The 19,576-nt window shown below is 41.9% G+C and overlaps 1 protein-coding gene across 2 annotated transcripts in view; it reads left to right on the top strand.

The window, feature by feature from the left end:
• Positions 1-4,876: 4,876 nt before the first annotated feature.
• The window catches only part of BMERB1 (bMERB domain containing 1), a 48,258-nt gene continuing 33,558 nt past the window's right edge, over positions 4,877-19,576 (top strand). Inside the window, exon 1 of one of the 2 annotated variants that reach the window (XR_014886752.1) lies at positions 4,877-5,234. Coding sequence is in view for 1 of the 2 variants with exons in the window: in XM_085237334.1 (XP_085093460.1) it covers positions 4,979-5,234 (256 nt within the window). In the remaining variant the exon portion in view is untranslated. The remainder of the gene's footprint in view (positions 5,235-19,576) is intronic. The other variant, XM_085237334.1, reaches the window with a different exon arrangement.

The raw sequence follows: 19,576 nt of genomic DNA on the forward strand, positions 1-19,576 counted from the left end.
GTTGAATTATTTATGAAGTTACTTCAGCCTAAAAATTATTTCTAAAGGAGTTTCATGTATGGAAAGGCTGTAATTCTAAATAAATAAGTATACAAAGGACACTAACCATGAGCCTAGGATTCATAGAAAAGGGAACAACATAAGAAAAACTTGCACTGGCTTTTTAGTCCAGGCCCTCGTTCTGGAAAGGCTGTGCTGCAGCAGATTCTCTTTCAAGTGCAAAATGGCAGAGTCATGGCTTCCAAGAATTCTTTCATCTTAGTACAAAATTGAAGATGGAAACTATAGCAAGAAGGTATCCTCTGTGTCAAGGATACTCCTGTAAATTTTAGCTATATATCTTATTTCCCTTTATTTTTAATTAGGGTTGTATTTAATTGTAACTCTTTGAAAAGCAAATGAGGTCTACTTTGGCCTAATAGAGATCTTCTAGAGAGACTGATCATAGAAATGTTAAGAAATACGCAAAGAACAACACATACCTGATTTTGTGATAATTTGAATCCTCAGTGCAGTAGGGTCGCTTTTACTCAGACAAGCTCATATTATCTTGTGGCACAGGCTGGGACACTCATGTTAAAGTACAAGAAATGTAAGTGTAAAGCTGTCTATATAGACTGGTCATAACAATTTGGGAAAAACTGATCTGTAAGGTACAGATTGACCGCTCCAGCTCTCAGGACAGCACACTACCGTTCTATCTCGTGATATCACCAAAGCCACAGAACTGCGCAAATCCTCATTTCTTGGTAAGAGCTGGGCTGAGCACAGTTTTGTCTCCCCGAGTGGTCCTCTGTCTGTGTGACATGTGGCAGTGATTTTGGAGAGGAAGCATCAGGAAATTCAGTGTATGCCTTCTAAAATCTGTTTGACCATAAGGTTTTCCAACAGGTAGGCATTTTCCTGTAGTGCCCACAGCTTTGCACCAGGGCATTTTCATGCCATGCGTATGCCTGGCAAGTGGTATCTGGAGGTGATGTAGGGGCTGCAGCAAAGCAGTATGAATGTGTGCAGGATGACGGCCTCCTGGAACTCCTACACACTGCTGACACAGCCCGTGGGATGCGGGGTCAGAGGCTGCACAGTGTACCAGGAATAACTGGGGAAATGCTAAGGACTTGGAACTAAGAGAATCCTAAGAGCCGAGGGAAGATTGAAGAGGAGGTATTTTCACAGGGAAACAAGATTAACCATGACATCACATACCATAGAATTTTGGTAACTCCTCCAACACAGAGATGTTTTTAAACAAGTCTTAGTGTTTAAGAAATGTTATAGGACAGATTCACAGAAGTCCCACACTTCTAGTCCTAGTAATCAGGGATCTGGGAACTCATGCCTACAAAATAACTGTGCATAATGCACTTAATTTCATTTTGTTTCATCAGCAGAGTTGCAGGTTTTGATTGTAATAAGAAATAAGTGAAAACCTTGGCAGAATTTTAACATTTAAAGTTATTCTTGTGTTAGAATGACAGTACTGTCTGACAAAGAACAATGACCTTGACTTCTTCTTTTACTGCAGCCCATCCCAGATTCTCAAAGCACCTCTTGAGAACTTTTTGGAGTATTAGATGTGCCCATAAAGGCAAGAGAGATCTGAGAACTTCAGACTGAGTAATCCCATGTGCTTGAAAAGCTCCATGAAAGGAAAGAGAGAGTTTTCTCCCACTGGATTTACAAGTCATGTTGCCATTAAGAATTCTGCCCAAGTAAAGTGTGCCTGTTATTTATAGTGTTGTGTCTGCCACGGGGCATCAGTGATGCATAGTGGAGGCCAGAAGAGCAGTAGACAGGTGAATGGGTTTGCCAACTGCTGCTGACCAGCTACAGCTCCCACTGGCAGGACTTAAAATTGAGAAATGGGAATGAAACAAAAGCAGTCAGGGGAAATGACCGCCAGAGTAAATGCACCTCTGTTTTTCTACGAGGCATTATCCACTGAGCATTGAGAAGGGATCTGAATCTTTATGTTTTCTTCCTTAAAAGGGACTTCAGCAGAAGAACACCATCTTTTGCAACTGGAGAAATGCATGTGTACTGCTGGGTACACTGCAAGCTCCATCAGTAGGGGAGAAATTGAATTCCACTTGCAAATGCAGAAAGGAAAATGCTCTGAAGTTGCGACAGTGAAAACACTAATTGTAGAACATTAGCAAAATAATTGGTTTGTACTTAGGCTCTAGTCTTGCAAAAACCTCTGTGCAAATGGACTCAGTGGGACTGCTTCCACGTACCTGCTCACACCTGTAGGACTGGGGCTTTTCTAAATTTTGTGACTATTTCAAAAGGGGCAAGTAAAAACGTTCCAATTACCATAAATCACTCTATACATTCTTTGCTTGATGTAAGGAAACTCTGTGCATCCCATTTACTAATCAGTGAGTGTTTTTCACCCATAATAACAAATGCAGAGCTTTAAATATTCAATTATCTCTAGGATCATTCCTCCATCTCTTAAACAAAGCACTTGGATTATAATAATCTAAAACACTGAAGGAATGGATTGAAGCTAAATAGGCCTCAGATCCACCCAAACTTGGCCCTTTTCCCTGTTCAGCGTTTCCCTTTGTCCAACTCTCACCCAGATCCCAGATGGGCTCTTCCTCCCACACTTGTATTCCTCACTTCTACAAGTGACTCAGTCCAGCCCACCCCAGCAAGCAGCTGTACTGTCACCCAAAATCAGCTGTGCAGCGTGCTGCCACCAGCTTTCCTGCTTGACTCACAGCTTTGTTTGTGCTCTATCTCTAAAGGCCAAAGCCAGTGAGTATGAAGCGTTGTGCAGTCCATGGGAGCTCCTCACCATGTCTGGTGCTCATATCACTGCAAACCTCTGTGGAGCAGAGTGAGAAAATGAGGAGAAATCACAGTGCTCAGAGGACCTTCTAAAATCATAGAATCATAAAATCATAGAATCACAAGGTTGGAAAGACCTGCAAGATCATCCAGTCCAACCGCCCTCCCATCACTACTGCTACCACAAACTACTGAACCACATCTCGCAGCTCCTCATCCAGACGCCTCTTAAACACTGCCAGGGACGGCAACTCTACCACCTCCCTGGGCAGCCATTCCAGTGCCTGACTACTCTCTGAGAGAAAAAGTTCTTCCTTATGTCCAACCTAAACTTCCTCTGGTACAACTTGTGGCCATTTCCTTGGGTCCTGTTTGTTGTCTGGGAGAAGAGGCCAAACCCCTCCTCATCACAACCTCCCTTCAGGTAGTTATAGAGAGCAGTAAGGTCTCCACTGAGCCTCCTCTTCTCCAGACTAAACAATCCCAGCTCCCTCAGCCACTCCTCATAGGATTTGTGCTCCAGACCCCTCACCAGTTTCGTTGCCCTTCTCTGACACGTTCCAGAGCCTCAATGTCTTTTTTGTAGTGAGGGGCCCCAAACTGAACACATTACTCGAGGTGTGGCCTCATCAGTGCTGAGTGCAGGGGGAATGACTTAGATTGGAAGAGATCTTAAAAATCATCTAGTTCCAATCTCTTGTGGTAGGCAGGGCTGCACCCCACCAGCTCGGGCTGCCCAGGGCTCCATCCAACCTGCCCTTGAACATCCCCAGGGATTGGGCACCCACAGCTTCTCTGGGTGGACAAAAAGCCAGATATGAGCCAGCAATGTACTCTTGCTGCCCAAAAGGCAAACAGTATCCTGGCTCTCAGCAAAGGAGTGGCCACGAGAGCAAGGGAGGTGATTGTCCTCCTCTAATCTGCCCTTGTGAGGCCCCACCTGCAATATGACATCCAGGCCTGGGGCCCCCAACTCAGGAAAGACGTAGAGTTTTGGAGCCAGATCGGAGGAGGGTCACAAAGATGATGAAAGAGCTGGAGTACCTCTCTTACAAAGAAGGTTAGGCTTGTTAAGCTTAAAGAAGAGAAGGCTCCAGGGATGCCTCCTTGCAGCATTCTGGTAGTCCAACTCAATTAGGTAACAATTTCAGTTCTCAGGAAAAAAAAATTCAATGTTACTGTTTTAAAACTGATGTGGAGGTTTTCTCTCCTCCAACATGTAAAGAACTCCCAAACAATACTGTTTATGAGTATAGCAGCAATGTGCGTCAGTCCAATTAGTAAGAACATCACTAAATGTCACTGTACCACTTTTGTAGCATTAAGAGTGGAAGGGCAAGACAAAGGTTTCAGGCAAAGGCACGTGACACATGAGCTTCCTTTCACGCACCCCATGTGCATTCAGCATTATCCATGCCTTATTGCTCATAGCCTGGGCCACCTCCCTAACTCTTGTTTCATCATCTACATCAGAATGATACCACACACAATGAAGTGCACTGGGATTTCACTAGGAAAGATAATGCAAATGGTAAAATGCTGTTCAAGGAGCTTTGTTCACAAAATCTCCCCTCCAATAAAGTAAATAATAACCATTATTATTTTTATCACCCCACTTGTGCTTCTTGCATAGTCATTTCCTTCTCTTCTAATCCCAGAAGGTTGTATAAATGGCAAAGTTGTGTGTTTATGGAAAGTACACGTGAGAAATCCAGAATCACATCACTTGTTTGGGTGCTGTCCTGCTTTAGGTACCAGGATGCTGCAATGAGTGTTAGGCCATTTGGTGCGGGACTGCCAGGAAAGCCAAAAGATGTGTGCACAGCCACCTGAGATGTGCTCGGCTGCAAAAGCCAGACGTGGCCGTGGAGCTGACCCGTACTGCTGAGCCGCCCAGGCCCGACGATGCGCTCGGCGCTGCGCTGGCCGCCAAAACGTCCTCCCGGACTCCGGCTGGCTTCGCCGATGCCACAGGAGCGCGCACGGCAGACGCGGGGCTGTGCCAACACCCGCGCGGCAGCAGCGCCGCGCAGGTCGGGCCGCCCGAGCACGCTGCGGGGACAGGACCGACCCGGGGAGTCTGCCGGGTAACCGCAACGCGCTGCCCGATGCCGGGGGCGGCCGCGGGGCTCCGCTCGCTTTGTTCCCCGACCTCCCCCCGCCCAGCCCCGCACTGAGCATGTGCGCGGCGCCCCTTCCTCGCCCCGCCCGCGGGCACCCGCTCCGCACGGAGGAGCCGCAGCTCCGCACCGTCCCCGCGGCAGCCGGGCCGCAGACCCGCCGGCATGGAGTGAAGGAGGCGGGGAGCCCCGCGCCGCCCGGCCCGGCCATGGAGCTGAGGAGATCCATCTCGGCCAGCGCGGAGGCCGAGAGACCCATGAGGCGCTACGGGGCAGTGGAGGAGACGGAGTGGAAGGCGGAGGCGCTGGGGAGAAGTAAGTGTGGGGGCGCGGGTGGGGGTCCCGCTGGCTGGGGCAGCCCTGGACGCCGGGGGCCGGCTGCGGTGCTGTGCTGTGCGGTGCTGTGCTGTGCGGTGCGGTGCTGTGCGGTGCGGTGCGGTGCGGTGCGGGCCGGCCCCGCGGTGCCGCCTGGTCCCGATCAGGTGCTGGGTGCGCTCCTTGGTAGGCAGGAAGAAGCCGCCGCATTGCTCGGGAGGTCCGTGCGAGCGCTGTGCCCTCTGAGGCTCGAGCCCGAGGGCTGCTAGAGACAAAAGAGAGCTCCTGTGTCGAGGGGCAGGAAAGCAAAGCCGTGTCGGTGCGGTGCTGGTGCGGCTCCGGGCACTCGAGTGTCTCCTTGCGAGGTGGGCTGTGCGCTCTACCCGAGGAAGGGTGAGTTGGACCTCAGCTCTCCCTCATCAAGTGGATTTCGTATATGGCTTTTCATAAATGTTGGCAATCTTTAACGTGCTTCACGTTTAAAGGCACAAGTGACAACCGCATGAATCCCTTTGATTATCTCTGGCAAAAGGTACAGCAGCACAGCACTTTGTGCACTTTTTCAGTGACTGTGCTGTGTTTATGAGCTCAACAAATGTTGTGAGGTGGAGCAGCTTTCTTGAAATTGTAATCCAGAAAGCAACTGTTGACATAGCATTCCCAAAGCGTCGATGGAAAGACTAACTAAAAAGATGAACAGCTGTCAGTTCAAGTTCTCACCAGGACCTTGTCTTCCCTGAGATCCCAAGGGTTATTCTCTTATTGACAAAACTGTCTTCTTTACAACCCAGTAAGCCCACAAGCCCCCTGTAATCCTCAAGGTAACCACTGAGGCAAGAAATCTGAGGCCACGGGAAAAAAAGCTTTGTGTGTATGTGCTGATGTCTTAGTCTTGGCTGCTGCTGGGGTTGCTGATGTTCTTGAACTCACCATCAGTCAGATGTGCATCATAAAGACTTGCCTGGAAGCCTCTTAACATCCTGGAGCTTTGGAGCATTGTGGTAACAGATTTTTGCCAACACTTCTGCTGTGCTCAAAGTTTTCAGATATTGCTGTGTTCTGGAACTGTGCTTTACCTTTGCCTTCAGTTTTTCATGAATATGTTACTGCTGTCCATATGCTGGTGGCAGAGGTGTAACTCTCCCACTCCAGTGCTTCAGCTGCAGTGTTGGTTTTGTTGCAGTGCCTGGCACAGGTTCAGGACTGAATAAATCCACACTTTCTAAAATGGAATTGAAGAATAAAGTCTCTACTGCCTGAGCTGATTGACTCAGATGTGTACAACAATTCTGCAGGTCCTCTGACATACAGACTTCTTTCTTGATCTCATACACGTCTGTTTCAGTTTCAGTCAGATCACAAGCAGAGTGTAGTGCTTGTCATAATAAAAACTGGCACTTGGAGGTAACAGAAGGGTTACATTTTGCAAGCTTTGGACAAAAAGATCATCTGTTTGGCAGAGGGGAGTGCGGAGGCTGAGTGGGAGAACCGATCTGCTCAAAAACGTGTGCTCAGCACTGAGCTTCCACCCAAAATCACAGCTTGACCTGGTATCAGAATGGGCTGTTGGCAGGACTAGAACCAAGTTTCCACGGTCTGCACAGTGCTCTGCTGCTGCACTGCCCATCTACACATTAAATTCAGTTCAACAAGAATATTTCAGTACATGTGTAACAATGTAGATATAGAATACGAAGTAATCCAGAGGCCATGGTCTGTTCTTTGAAAAGTAGAATTTTTTTTTTAATTTATTAATTTATTTTTTTAATCAGGACTTTGTAACTTGAGTAATTGCTCTGTTTGCTCATTGGTTTTGACTTTTTAAAAGTGCTGTAGAAATGCTGTTTATGATAGCTGTGTCTCTTTCCTCCTTTAATACTACTACTGACTTCTGGTCAAACATCTGATTAAAAATAAACAGATCTTACTATTTGTATTAATGCTTCCTTATAGCATCAGTCCTAAATTGCATGGCAAGATGACAGGAATCTCCAGAAGGTCTGGAAAGAAGCCGAAGAGGCACCATGCCCTTTTTCACTAATGTAATCAATTAGCCTTTGGTGTTTGCATATTGGTTTAAGTATGGAATGCTAAGTAGTTGTATTAACAAGAGCAGAAGTCCTTTAGTCCATATGTATCTGCCCTTTTTCTTCAGGGCAGATTAGTTGCATCTTAAATCAGGATCTTTCTGGAGGTAGTACTTGTAGTGCATCTATACTACGGTTTACACAACATGATGCTGTTTCCTGGCTGGTGCTTTTATATGTGAGCACAGTCATATAATAAGGGAATAAATATCTTGATTATGTCAAGTTTAGGTAGTTGTTAGTTTATACTCAATGTGTTAAATGAAAAGGGAACTCTGCTAACACAGAATCATAGAATTCTTAGAGTTGAGGGGCCTTTAAAGATCATCTAGTCCAACTCCCCTGCAGTGAACAGGGACATCCACAGCTAGATCAAGCTGCTCAGAGCCTGCTCCAGCCTGGCCTCAAATGTCTCCAGGAACAGGGTTTCCACCACATCTCTGGGTAACCTGTTCTCTGCCTGTGGTATAGAAAGCATTGTTGGTTATTGGTTTTCACAAAGATAAGTTACTTCTTAGCTACTACGTGTAATATCATGCACATTTCTATTGTACAGATTATCAGAGGAGTTATGCTGATTGACAGTAGCTGAAGATCTGGTGCCCTTACAACCCAACTGTAGTGATCTCCAATAGGTTTGCATATAGAATATGAAGCACTGTTTAAAATTTTCTCTTCAACAAAACACTTAAGCTTTCCACTTCATATACAAAACAAAATTTCCAGAAAACATTAAAAATGACTGCTAAGCACACACCAAGAAATTCTTGCTTTTCCTAGTCCATACATGTAAATGCGGTCATGCTTAAAAATTGACAAACTCTAACAGTATGGCTACTGCCTTTTCTGTAAACAATCTTTACAATATAGTCTTGGGAAGTCTGCTCTAAAGCAGAACACTCAAGCATTTTGGTCAGTTCTTATTATCAAGTGCACAGCCTCATTTAGAATCATGAATTGCCATCGGCAGGGACTCATAGTGCCCTGATTAAATAACTGCATGCCATGCCTGGGAAATAGCCACAAAGAAATGAAGCAGTTTTTTACCATCCTTTTGAATCCTGCAGATGCCTTTCTGCTGATTTTTTCTTCCTTTTTAGTTTCTATGAGTTGTAAGGCTGAATTTAAAATGCAAGGTGAATGTCTCAGCTTCAGTCAATATAATGAAGCAGAAATGCTGGAAAAATGCAAAATATTAATTTTGATGCAATTTAGTACTGCATGAAATTTGCTCATTGTTTTCATTTGGATGGCAACTTGATGTGGCTGTACACTGCCACTGCTATTACAAAGACACACCTTTTCAACACTTTTTTCATTACGAAGTAGATATGAGGGTTAGGGGGATCCCATTACAGACCAGCACTGAAGAGTGAGACTCCCAGCATGAGACCAAGTGGTAGCACGTGGCCCTCACACTAGTTTTACTTGCTCTCCCTTTGCGCTGTGGTTGTGGCATCGTAAGTTTATGTATACAGGCAGCGGGGTGCTGTGAGATAGCAGTAACTCCAGAACAATGTCAGTAGGGCTGAGAATTCTCTGGCTTGTTGCAACAGCAGAAAGATTGTATTCTTCCCAGGTTCACAGGTATCCAGGGCTCATACTTGTGGAAAGGTTTTTTTCACCATATTCAGCTCGTCTTAACAAACCTTTCTGAACTGTTAGCCCAAAACACTTATCACTGAACCTCACTCTGTGCACAGTATTCAAATGTTCAAATACACACAATATGCACCATTAGTATTTTGCAGCCAGGGAAAGTTACTGGCTTATATCTATCTGCATCCTTTTTGGTTCAAAATCAGTAATGTTCTGTTGTGAGATAATTCCTTTCTGTTTGTGAGAATTTTGAAAAGTTTAAAAGAAAACACAACTGACTGCAGTAACATCAATTGTGGTCTGATGCCATGTCGTCTTTTTCTCTTTGAGCGAAGGATGAGGAAAAGGCATTTACACTCTAGTTATGGGCATTTGCTTTATCTACTGGGAACTGCTTATGCTATTATTAAAGCCTGATTTCCTTATCAGAACAGAACGGCTACATCCTACAACAGGATCTAGCTCATGATGTTTTAATATTGCTTAATAGCATTTTATAATAAATATTGTAACAGACATTTTACAAATTATTATAAAATCAAGTAGCAACAGAGAAACACATTTGTCTTGCACAGTGAAGTATGCACAGATAGCGTCCTGTGACATCTGTCATTCTGATCACCAAAGAGCAATTAGGATGGGTTTATATTAATAATGTCTCCATAGGTATTAGTCAAAAAGCAGGTTAATGTCAACTTGTTCTTGATTTTTTTATGTCAGTGTGACAATATTCAGATATTTAATAGCTCTGTGTATCTGATACATAAGATAGTACGTTGGTTCTTGTGACACTTCACATGCACTTCTGCATGTTCGTGCTGTTTTAATCCCAAGTGACTGCAGAAAAGCAAACTTGTTTGGACTCTAACAAAGATGGATGCATCCTTGATACATGATGGGGTAACAACTAGATATTCTAATTGTTTGTCCTTCTGTCCTGCTTCATGAGAGTGAAGGGCACTTATGCTGTACCGCTAGAAAAAGATGCAGTGGTGCTGAGGGCTGTTAAGTCAGAAACTGCAGAGCAATGCTGGGAATTCAGGAGTATTCAGCATGAGGGAAGGCTCACATCTGGGGCTGACAGAAGAGTTGAAGTTTACTACTCTCCCCAGTTAAATCCAAACCCACATCAACTACAGATGCTTCCATCATCTAGTAGTTAAATACTACACAAAATACAAACACTTATCTTTGGGCCTCCTCCCATAATGCTCAACACATTGTGCACGTGTCTGCAAAACCACTTCTTCGCTTTGCTTAAAATGTCTCTTTTTCTGAAATGTATCTTCTGTAATTTCTCTTCATGCCTCCACTCTGATTGAAAAACAGAACAAAAACACTGTTTCACAAGCTTTTCTTCCATGGTGATGCCTTTGTGTAACTGAATTCTCCTGAATTGTTAATTGTATCTGTTATATGCAGTAAGACAGACAAAGCAGATTAAGCTTTTTCAGACCATCAACTAAGATAGGTGAGAAAGAGGCTAACTGAAGGATACACACATCATATTTCTTTCTATAGAAGCAGCAAACCTGCTGGTTCTATGAAGGTCTGAACACTAGTTTCCAATAATGATATTCTTTCCACGTCTCCATTCATTAGAAACAAAGAAACAAACCCACTACGTACTATGTAAAGTTTTTGAAAGGGGAGTGACCAAGAAATTACAGTATGTGACAATAAAACACTAATATGGAATGCCACTCTTCTTAGAAAATATTTGCCCAAATACTGCAATCCTCAACAAAGATTGTTTCAAGGGATGGTGCCAGCTGTATTTATTACTTGTTCATAATTACTGATGTTAATGGATTTATATTCTAGTTCGAGAGGAAAAGCAGCCTTTGTTTGATCTGTGAAACCAAAAATCTACCACTTAATAACTGTGATCAGGTCATTCTGGTACAGCCTGTAACTGATGAGGGAGAGGCATATCTTTGTTTTGTTTTACTTCAATGAAAGCGAATTGAAGGATTTTCAGTGAGATTTATCCAGTTTACCCTATCTACACATTGTCTGGTCATTCTAATTCCTCCTCTCATGACAAGATGTTCCAGGCAGCTGTGGAGACAAAGAAAGAAGGAAAAGGGAGGATAGAAATTTTTCAGTGCTTTCGTGTGCCTTATTGGTAAAACACTGGTCAGTAACTGGACTAATTGTGACCTTCAGAACAGCTTCTTTCACGTGCAACTTCGTGTTGGTCTCCCAGCTCCATGGAACTCTGTAGTGTAGATCCCCATGGAGATACACCATCCTATCTGGGGACAAACTTCCTATCACATTTTGTGAGTTTTGCAATTTCTTCACTTTTCTGTCTTGCTACGGGCTGCAGGTCTCCACAGTTTCTGAGCAAAAAGTGCAGGGAATTCACTCCCTGACTTTTCCCATGGTTCTAAACATAGTTGTCTCCCTGCAGTACTTTATATCCTTACATAGTCCAGCCTGTTCTTCAAAAGACAGAAAAGAACAACAAACCAAACTACCCCAACCTTATCAAAGCCAAAGGGGCTGAGTGTAGCAGGAATGTGGCTAGTTCTGGATACAATCAGGGGATCTCCAGCAAAAAACATGGTGGTGGTTATGCTAAATAGTAAGGATCTTACTGCTGTATCATCTACTGGCACAGCAGCAAAGGCATTTACCTCTGCAGAGATGCTTGTAAATCACAGGGTTAATGAATTCCAAAATCTCCATGCCCAACTGTGTGCTTCAAGTAGGAAATGAACACTTAATGTCTAGTGCACTGTTATCAACCAGTGCCAACCAATAATTGTTGGAAATTATGAGGCTCAAGTGTCATATTTGGGACTGTGCTCACAAATTTTTGAATTTCCTTTAAAGATATTTTACAGAAAAAATGCATTGGACCTGGAAAGTAGGACACTTAAAACTATACATATCCCTGCTGCTGGTAGCCTGTGGGATTGGGGATTCAGTCTATCTAATTTTTCTGATTATGTTCGATAATTGATTCCTTAGTTGCATAGCATGTTTTCATCAGTGTAACTGCTTTTAAGAATGCGTGCATCTCAAGGGTGGTTTATAAAACAGGATTAAAAACTTACATTTGGGATTGGGCATGCACTGCAGAGTACTGTGTATAATGCATGACTTTATAGAGTTTCCTTGCAGTTTCTGGGCACTGTGAAGGTTGGAACTTTAATTCTGAATCCCAAAGTGCTTTTCCTCTGTAGTTGAATACGTTCCATTTTCATAGAAATCACCCTTAGTAACACAGTCTCAGAGACTCAAAAGTAAAGAATGCTAATATGTTTCCATGAGGCACAATTTACTGTCTGCTACATAAAAGGTATAGTAGAAATGCATTCACAATTCAAAAATGAAAAATGCATGTTTAGAGGGGAAACTGTATGTGAAATCAGCAGGAGTATGCTTGGATAATTGTGTTAGTTGCCCTTCGGGATCAGCATTGAAATATTAATTATCAACATTTTGTCAGTTCATAAAGGGCAAAATATTTGAGAAAATAATTTCAAGATAATTCATCATTAAATGAGAATTATGATCTTCAGCAAGACAGGTTGCTCACTGCTAATGTCTAACAATTGCACAGTACCAAAATGCAGGAGATAATTTGTTTTTGTAGGAAGAGCAGCAGTACTAAGGATCTTTTTACTGCCCCGAACTGTTCCCCTCTGCTCAAACTTTTATTGATTAGGAAGGGTTTAGAGTTTTTCTACAGTAAAATTTGTCTCTTATATACTGATAAAATTGTAAAATTGTAAAAGATTTAAATCATAAAGTGGTTTAATGGTTTTGTTCATCTCTTGAAGAAAACAACTCCAAAACTGTAAGAGGCATCAACAGATCATTCTATCACTTAAGTCCTCCCAGTGAAGCTGGAGTAAATGTTAAAATGTTACTGAAGCCAAATGAGCAAGATAGTGACCTGACCTCTGTGCAAAATTACAGAGAAGCTTGACTGACACTTTAGAGAGAAAATGCAGTCCTGACTCACTGATATTACTGCAAATTTCCTCAGTGATTTCAGCATTGGCTTGGCTCTGTGTTTGTTTCCTGCAGCCCTGTTAACCTTGATTTTCCTTAGAAAGTTCCAAGAGGGAATTTGGGGTCTTTGTCAGTTCCATGAGCATTCCCCTGGGTACTTCTGTCAGGTTGCTCTGTTAGTTGGGCCTACCAGCCCTCACCATGATGCGCCTGTCCTACAGAGCCTTGGCAGGCCGTGTGCAGGGGCAATGCCATTTCAATCTCCTTGTCTCTGAGCAGTGAATCATTAGCTAATAGATTGGAGCCCTTGTGGTGAGTGGCTGGTCCTCACACTTCTGTCGGAGAGGAAGAGGCCACATGGTTCATTTGTGTTCTCTCTCCCCTCAACCAAACTGTAGTTCGTTCCCTTTTTCATCTTCTATCATGGCTACCTCCTCTGGACGCTGATCTGGGAGAGGACTAAGATGGCTGCAGTTTGGCAGATTCTTAAGAAATAAGGCAGAGATGTTTTTTCCAAGCAGATACTTGCCTGAGTATGTGGAATGTGACAGCAAAGAGAGTGGCCACAGAGTTTCTGAAAGCCAGTAAAAACGTCTCTGCCTTGGTGAGGTGTTGAAATACTTTGACATTACAAAATTTCTAGCAGTTTTTTTTTTTTTTTTTTTTTTTTTTTTAAATACAAAGAGTAGGTGAGAGCTAGATCGCTGTTTGGCTTGAAGTTAAAGACTGCTGCATGGCCTTCATTTCCTCACCTTGGAGACCTCCAGGGAGGCAAGAAGCTCAGCTCGTTGCCAGCTGTCAGAAAGAATGTATTGGTATATTAAAAGAAAACTGAATCAAAATGAAGTATGCCAAAGCGATTAGCTTGCAAGAGAATGACTCCACATCCACAGATGAAAGGCAAGTGGAAAAGAGATTTGTGTGGTGGTTCCACCTCTAAGAACACAGCTTTTGTTTGTGGGTCCCTGGAAGCACTGTGGCCCAGATACAATAGAGCAAGTCCCTGGTATGACTCTCTGCTGCCTGGCCTTTGCTTTGCTGTCAGAGTATACCCACTGTGTGCCAGTGGGCTTGGGAATAGTAACATTCATTTCCTTTATAGTAGTCTTTTCTCTGGGCTTCTGAGGAGCATAGTCTCAATTTTAATTACTTGCTGGACTGGGAAATATGTTACACAAACCAATTTCTTTAGTGTCCAAGGCAAATTCTCCTTACTAGATCACTTTGGACTTTACTGGGTTAGATTTCACAACTTTAGTATTTATCCAATCATTTAGAGATTGTAAAAAATTATTCACCAGCTGCTGGGAAGATGTTGAGAGCACTGTTCGACAACTGTGTTATTAGAGAGCCATGTCACAGAGGGCAGAGAGAAACAGAGACACACACTATCTGGTATGTGATTGGATAATCTCAAAGGAGAATACTGTTAAGATATGAAATTTAGAAGTGTCAGTGGCCATTTTACTACAGTTTCACTTGCAATTCATGTTGCTATTTATCAGTAATACTTATGGGATGTTTTACATAAAACTGCGTGTTCCTAAACATGTTTTTCGAGACTTGAAATCGAACAATTTGGTAATATATATGTTTTTCCAAAACAATATAAATAGAAAAAAGTATGTAGAGAATGCAAAATTAAATCAGCTTTAAAAACAGAATGTTATCTGCAGCAGGCACTGTTTCAGCATTGAAGCACTGAAGCTTTTTGTTAGAAGTACAGGATCAGAAAATGACTCTAGTGAAGAATAAAATGAAAAGCCACGGGCTATTTCCATTGACCACTGAGTAAAATGACAGGAGTAAATGAACAAGTAATTTGTGTTTCTTAATATTCCCCTTTAATTCTCCGTCATGTAAGAGTAAGGGATGAATTGGTTTCTGTGGAATGTGGCTTAAATATAGTCTTTCTCCTGAGTGCACATCATCTCAGATGGGAATGTGCATTGATTTCAGTGGGAGGTGTGCACCAGGGAAGATACCTACCACAGAAACTAACTGTACCAGTTGCTATTTACAGCCTTCCGATAGAACTGAATCTCATGCAGTGCTGGGCATGGAAACCCCCTTCCTGAGCCATCCTGACTCCTGGCAGTCTTCCTGAGCCAGACTAAAATAGCTCCTTGCAGATAAAGGTCTAGCCCAGCACGACTGAAAAAAACCGACAGCGAGGGCTTTCAGGTCAGACCTTCAGAGGTAGTTTTCCCTCATTTTTTTGCATCTCATTTTCAATCTATTTTCTCATAAGAACAACTGTCAGATCATATACACTCTGCAAATTCTCTCCCCAGGCTGCATACAGCTGAATATTCTCCCCATTCTTAGGACAAATTGCTGTTTAAAGTGCGCAGGTGGTATTTTCAATTCATAATTAAAGGTGAAAGGGATATGCAGAAAGCAATGGTAACTACATAATCAGAATCATGATTTATTTGAATGTAAAGAAAGTTTTCCAAAATACATCTGTGAGATGAAAATACTAATTTAAGCAGTCAGTGTGCACCCTGCTCCATGTGAAAACATCAAAGAACGGACACTAGGACCTTCAAGATGATCAGAAAGAAACTAGAACCATAGTTCCTGTTCTCACAAATATTGCCTCTAGAAACAGATTTGGGATTCTAATTTGGGATTTTTCCTTCTGCTCTAGAGAGAGAACAGAGGGACTGGTGCTGTGGTGTGAGAAACACTGATGTACCTGCAGGCAGTAACCAGCATGGTCCTTCTTTTGTTTTGTACTTCTAAAGTGAATTAAGAAGAGAGATGTAACCGTGATACCAGACCAGTAACTGGAGAGGAGAATAGTAAGGACTCTTCATTTTAAAGCTTGTCTACATTTAATGGAGTTTTTTCCATATACTACCAAAGGTCTCTGATCAATGTGAGCATGAGAGCTCTTGAATGTAGTGGAAAATGTTGGAGGCAGTACAAGTCTTGCTCCTGATACACAGACATAGTGTGTGCTGCATTGAGTGCTGGACTTCATTTATCTGTTCTCATTAATTCCTCCTCTCTGCCTCATCTCATAAGTATGTTCATTCAAATTAAAAACAAACAAACAAACAACAGAACAACAACAAAACCAACATAACAAAGCCAACTATGACTCAAAACACAGAGCTCCTACCCTAGAATCATAGAATATCTCAGTTGGAAGGGACTGACAAGGATCATCAAGTCACAGGAGCAACGTTTACAGGAAGCAGGAAACAGAATATAGAATAGAATATTCTTCTCATAGAATATCCCTTAGTAATTTTGGCAGGCCTCCTTATTCTGTAGGACAAAAAATATCCCATCTAGAAACCATTTTAAGTCTACTAGAAGAGACGATCAGAATTCTCTGGATACTCCTGTATAAACAGAGAGTTTTCAAGGAGAATGGATAACAGTGACATTTCTGTGGGTAAAATCAGACTGACGTTTACAGGTGAGTTGAAGAAATGGGCATCAAGACTGATGGTCATTGTGAGCCCTATAACTTTGTAAACCAGTCAATATTGCAAATGAACAGAAAATTGTGCAACGAGTTGCTAATAAAATAGCATGGAAGTTAACAGCAATACTTAGATATTAGTTTATACCTTGGTCTGTTTATACCAACACAAATTAGGTCAGAAATAATTAATTCAGAAAAAAAATCAATTAAAAATGGCATTTACCAAAGACCTACTTAATCCAGGAGTTGATTAACTTTGCATAGTGATTTCTGAGGTAATGATTAGAAGGAAGGTATTTTTTCCACACATAAATTCCTATGAAAAAAAATAGTATATAAGCAATTTAAGAATGGACAAGAGGTAAATTCATTACTTTATGCTCCAGAATTTACTTAAATCATATTTCTGTAAGATGTAATGTTAGTGTGCTAATAGCAACACATATGAACAGTAAACTGAAGCAGATTACAGTGACTGCCTTTTGTCTATTCTGTCTATCTAGATAACACAGTATTTTTTTCTTTGCTGGTTAAGTTTTCATATAGAAACAGAGGAAATATAAAAAGCTACTGAAATAGGAAAATCTGTACTGAATCAGAAAGATTACCTGAGGGGGAAAGAGAAAAAAAAAAAAAAAAACAGGCAACTTAGCTTGTTTCATTTTTAAATAACTACAGTGTTGATGCTGGTGACATCCCAATACTTTATTGAATGACAGATCTGTTTCCAGCTCTTCCTGATCTTATGTTTAATTCATGTAGGAAATTTCTACCCTGAAGAGACACAGGAGGAATTTTGTGGTGACTGACTGCCAGAGATGTGTATGTCCAGCACATGTCAAAGACCTAGACCTCAGGCTTTGTAGACTAGAGATATACTGGGATTAGATGAATACAGATGGAAAAGCCTATTTTTTCCAAGACCTCCCTCAGAAGAATGTTAACTTCTAATATAAAAACCTGACATTGCACTTCTAGCACACATGGTCATGATTTTTGCAAAACAGGGAGCAATCTTTTTTGTTTCCTGGTGTGTTGGGCATGAGGTCACATACTACCTTGGTACCGAGAATTTAACATAGCAGGATTCTAAATGGTTGCATATTGAGAAAATATTGAGAAGTATTTTATAATAATATTGAGAAAATATTTTATAAGGATGTGATACATAGTGTAGCTGTAGGCGTGATGAGAAAGCTGTTCAACAAAGTAAGCAGCTCCCTTTCCATAGCAAAGCTGCTCAAATCTAGGGTCTAAGGTTTGTTAGACCCAAACTAGGGTCTAAGTTTGGTTATGGAAAGCAAATTAGGGGCCTGTATCTTCCTGAAAACAGGCAGGTGGGTGTAGGTGGGGAATTGTCATGGCCATTACTCTGTCCCTCTTCTTCACTGCTGGAAAGGTTTGGCAAGTGAAATGGAGATATGTACAGGAGTTTCCTATGTACTGTTTCCTGAGCCAGAAGGAAGCCAAGATCTGTGAGAGACCTAGGCAGGCTGGACAGTACTAGTAATGACTCATTACTCACAAATCTGCAAGCAGCAGTTCTTTAAAGGCTGAAACAATTTAATTCAAGATCAGCTGATTTGCTTCATCTCTACCCATATCCACGAAGTCTAGAGACAAGAAGGAGAAATTGGAAGAGCAGAATATTAGGAGAACCTTCTGAGTTTTGGCCTACTGGGATATTAAAGGCACACTTCTGTCAGTTTAGGTCAGTAGGAGAAGCTCGGATAAGAAGTATGCTATGGTACATCTCCTGTAAAGAGGAGGAAAAATGCCACATATTTCAGTTTTAGTGAGACAAATCAGGTTGCATAGTTTCACAATGACGTGTAAAGTGGTCTGGGGAAAATGGCTTTCATACCTTATCTAAAGCCACCAGCCAAATATGAAAAATCGTGTTGTCAGAGCATCTGACAACAAGAACTGCAGTACTAATACCCAAACTACAGTTCATTTAGAATTGGAAATAACAGTAGGAAGACGGGAAAATGTTACTGCACGGTTCAATTAATGCAAATTACAGTACTTTGTTAAGTCTGTCGTAATTCTCTGCAGAACTTATTATACGGACAGCTCTTAAGTCCCACTCAAAACCACTTAATCCTTCTTTATACACAGCAAGAATGGCTGGATGAGGTCCCACAGGCTGATTTGCAAATGGACTGCAGTAGTCTTGAAGAGTCTGTGGCTCAGTTTAGGCACTGGGGATGCTGGAAGTTGGTCTGAAATGCTCTTGCTGATCATGATGATGCCCTTCTAGCGTGCTGTAATTGAAAACATTCTGTTTGTGAGCTAGGGCTGTTCACACTGTCAGTCTATTTGAGACACAGGCAAAGCCACTCTGTGTTGCTAGATGTTTAAATCTGATGTCACTGAGCAGTCACTTGTAGTCCAGCTTGCATCTGAAGGCATGCAGGTCATCTATAACGATCTTATTCCAGCCCCCATGAGGGGAAAATATAAACTGCTAAATTTAGAATCTTGAAAACTGTCTCAACTCAGAAATGCAGTTTATATTAAAACAGAGAATGCAGTTTCAGCAGTCTGGAGAATCACACGTGTATCCACGAATAATGTTTCCGGGATTCGTTAATTCAGTGGAACTTGAGCTTAAAAAGGATTTTATAAAAAGACTTAATTCTAAACTCCCTTTGCTGTTTCTATGATTCTGTTTTCCTTATTTTTATGCATCTGTCCTCTAATAGGCTGAAGAGATATATGCAACTTTGTTATCATTGACTGTAATAGCAATTGGCTGAGGCATGCAAATTGCCTAGACTGTCTTGGAATCAACTTCAAAGTAGAAAGGCTGAGCCCTGTAATTTGAATGTCAAAGCCCCAGAGCGTTTTCAAGACCCAGTATGTGAGTGCTATTATGGTAATGTTTGTTAGTGGACATAATTTTGCATATCCTGAATTTATTTACATCAGAAACATTTCTACAAACTTCAATCACACTTAAAAATTCCTTATTTTGGACTTATTAGTAAGGCACTATCAAATGAGGCCTGAAGCTTTTATTTCACTATTAATAGGAATAATTTTATAGGAAGTTATATTTATCTATATTTTCAAAGAAACATTTAGTTCAATATTAAGTTTAGACTCCCTAGGCATTTACATTTGTGGGTGCCAAAATTCTGTTTTGTGATCTGTAAATATGTTTTGTATTAGCTTTTAGACTGCAGCCACAGTGTGTACTACTTACAAGTCTTCCCTGTCTCCCTAAAATTTAGGGGACT

This window comes from Meleagris gallopavo, chromosome 16 (genome assembly GCF_905368555.1).
Source record: "Meleagris gallopavo chromosome 16, MGAL_WU_HG_1.1, whole genome shotgun sequence".
Taxonomy (NCBI): Eukaryota; Metazoa; Chordata; class Aves; order Galliformes; family Phasianidae; genus Meleagris; species Meleagris gallopavo.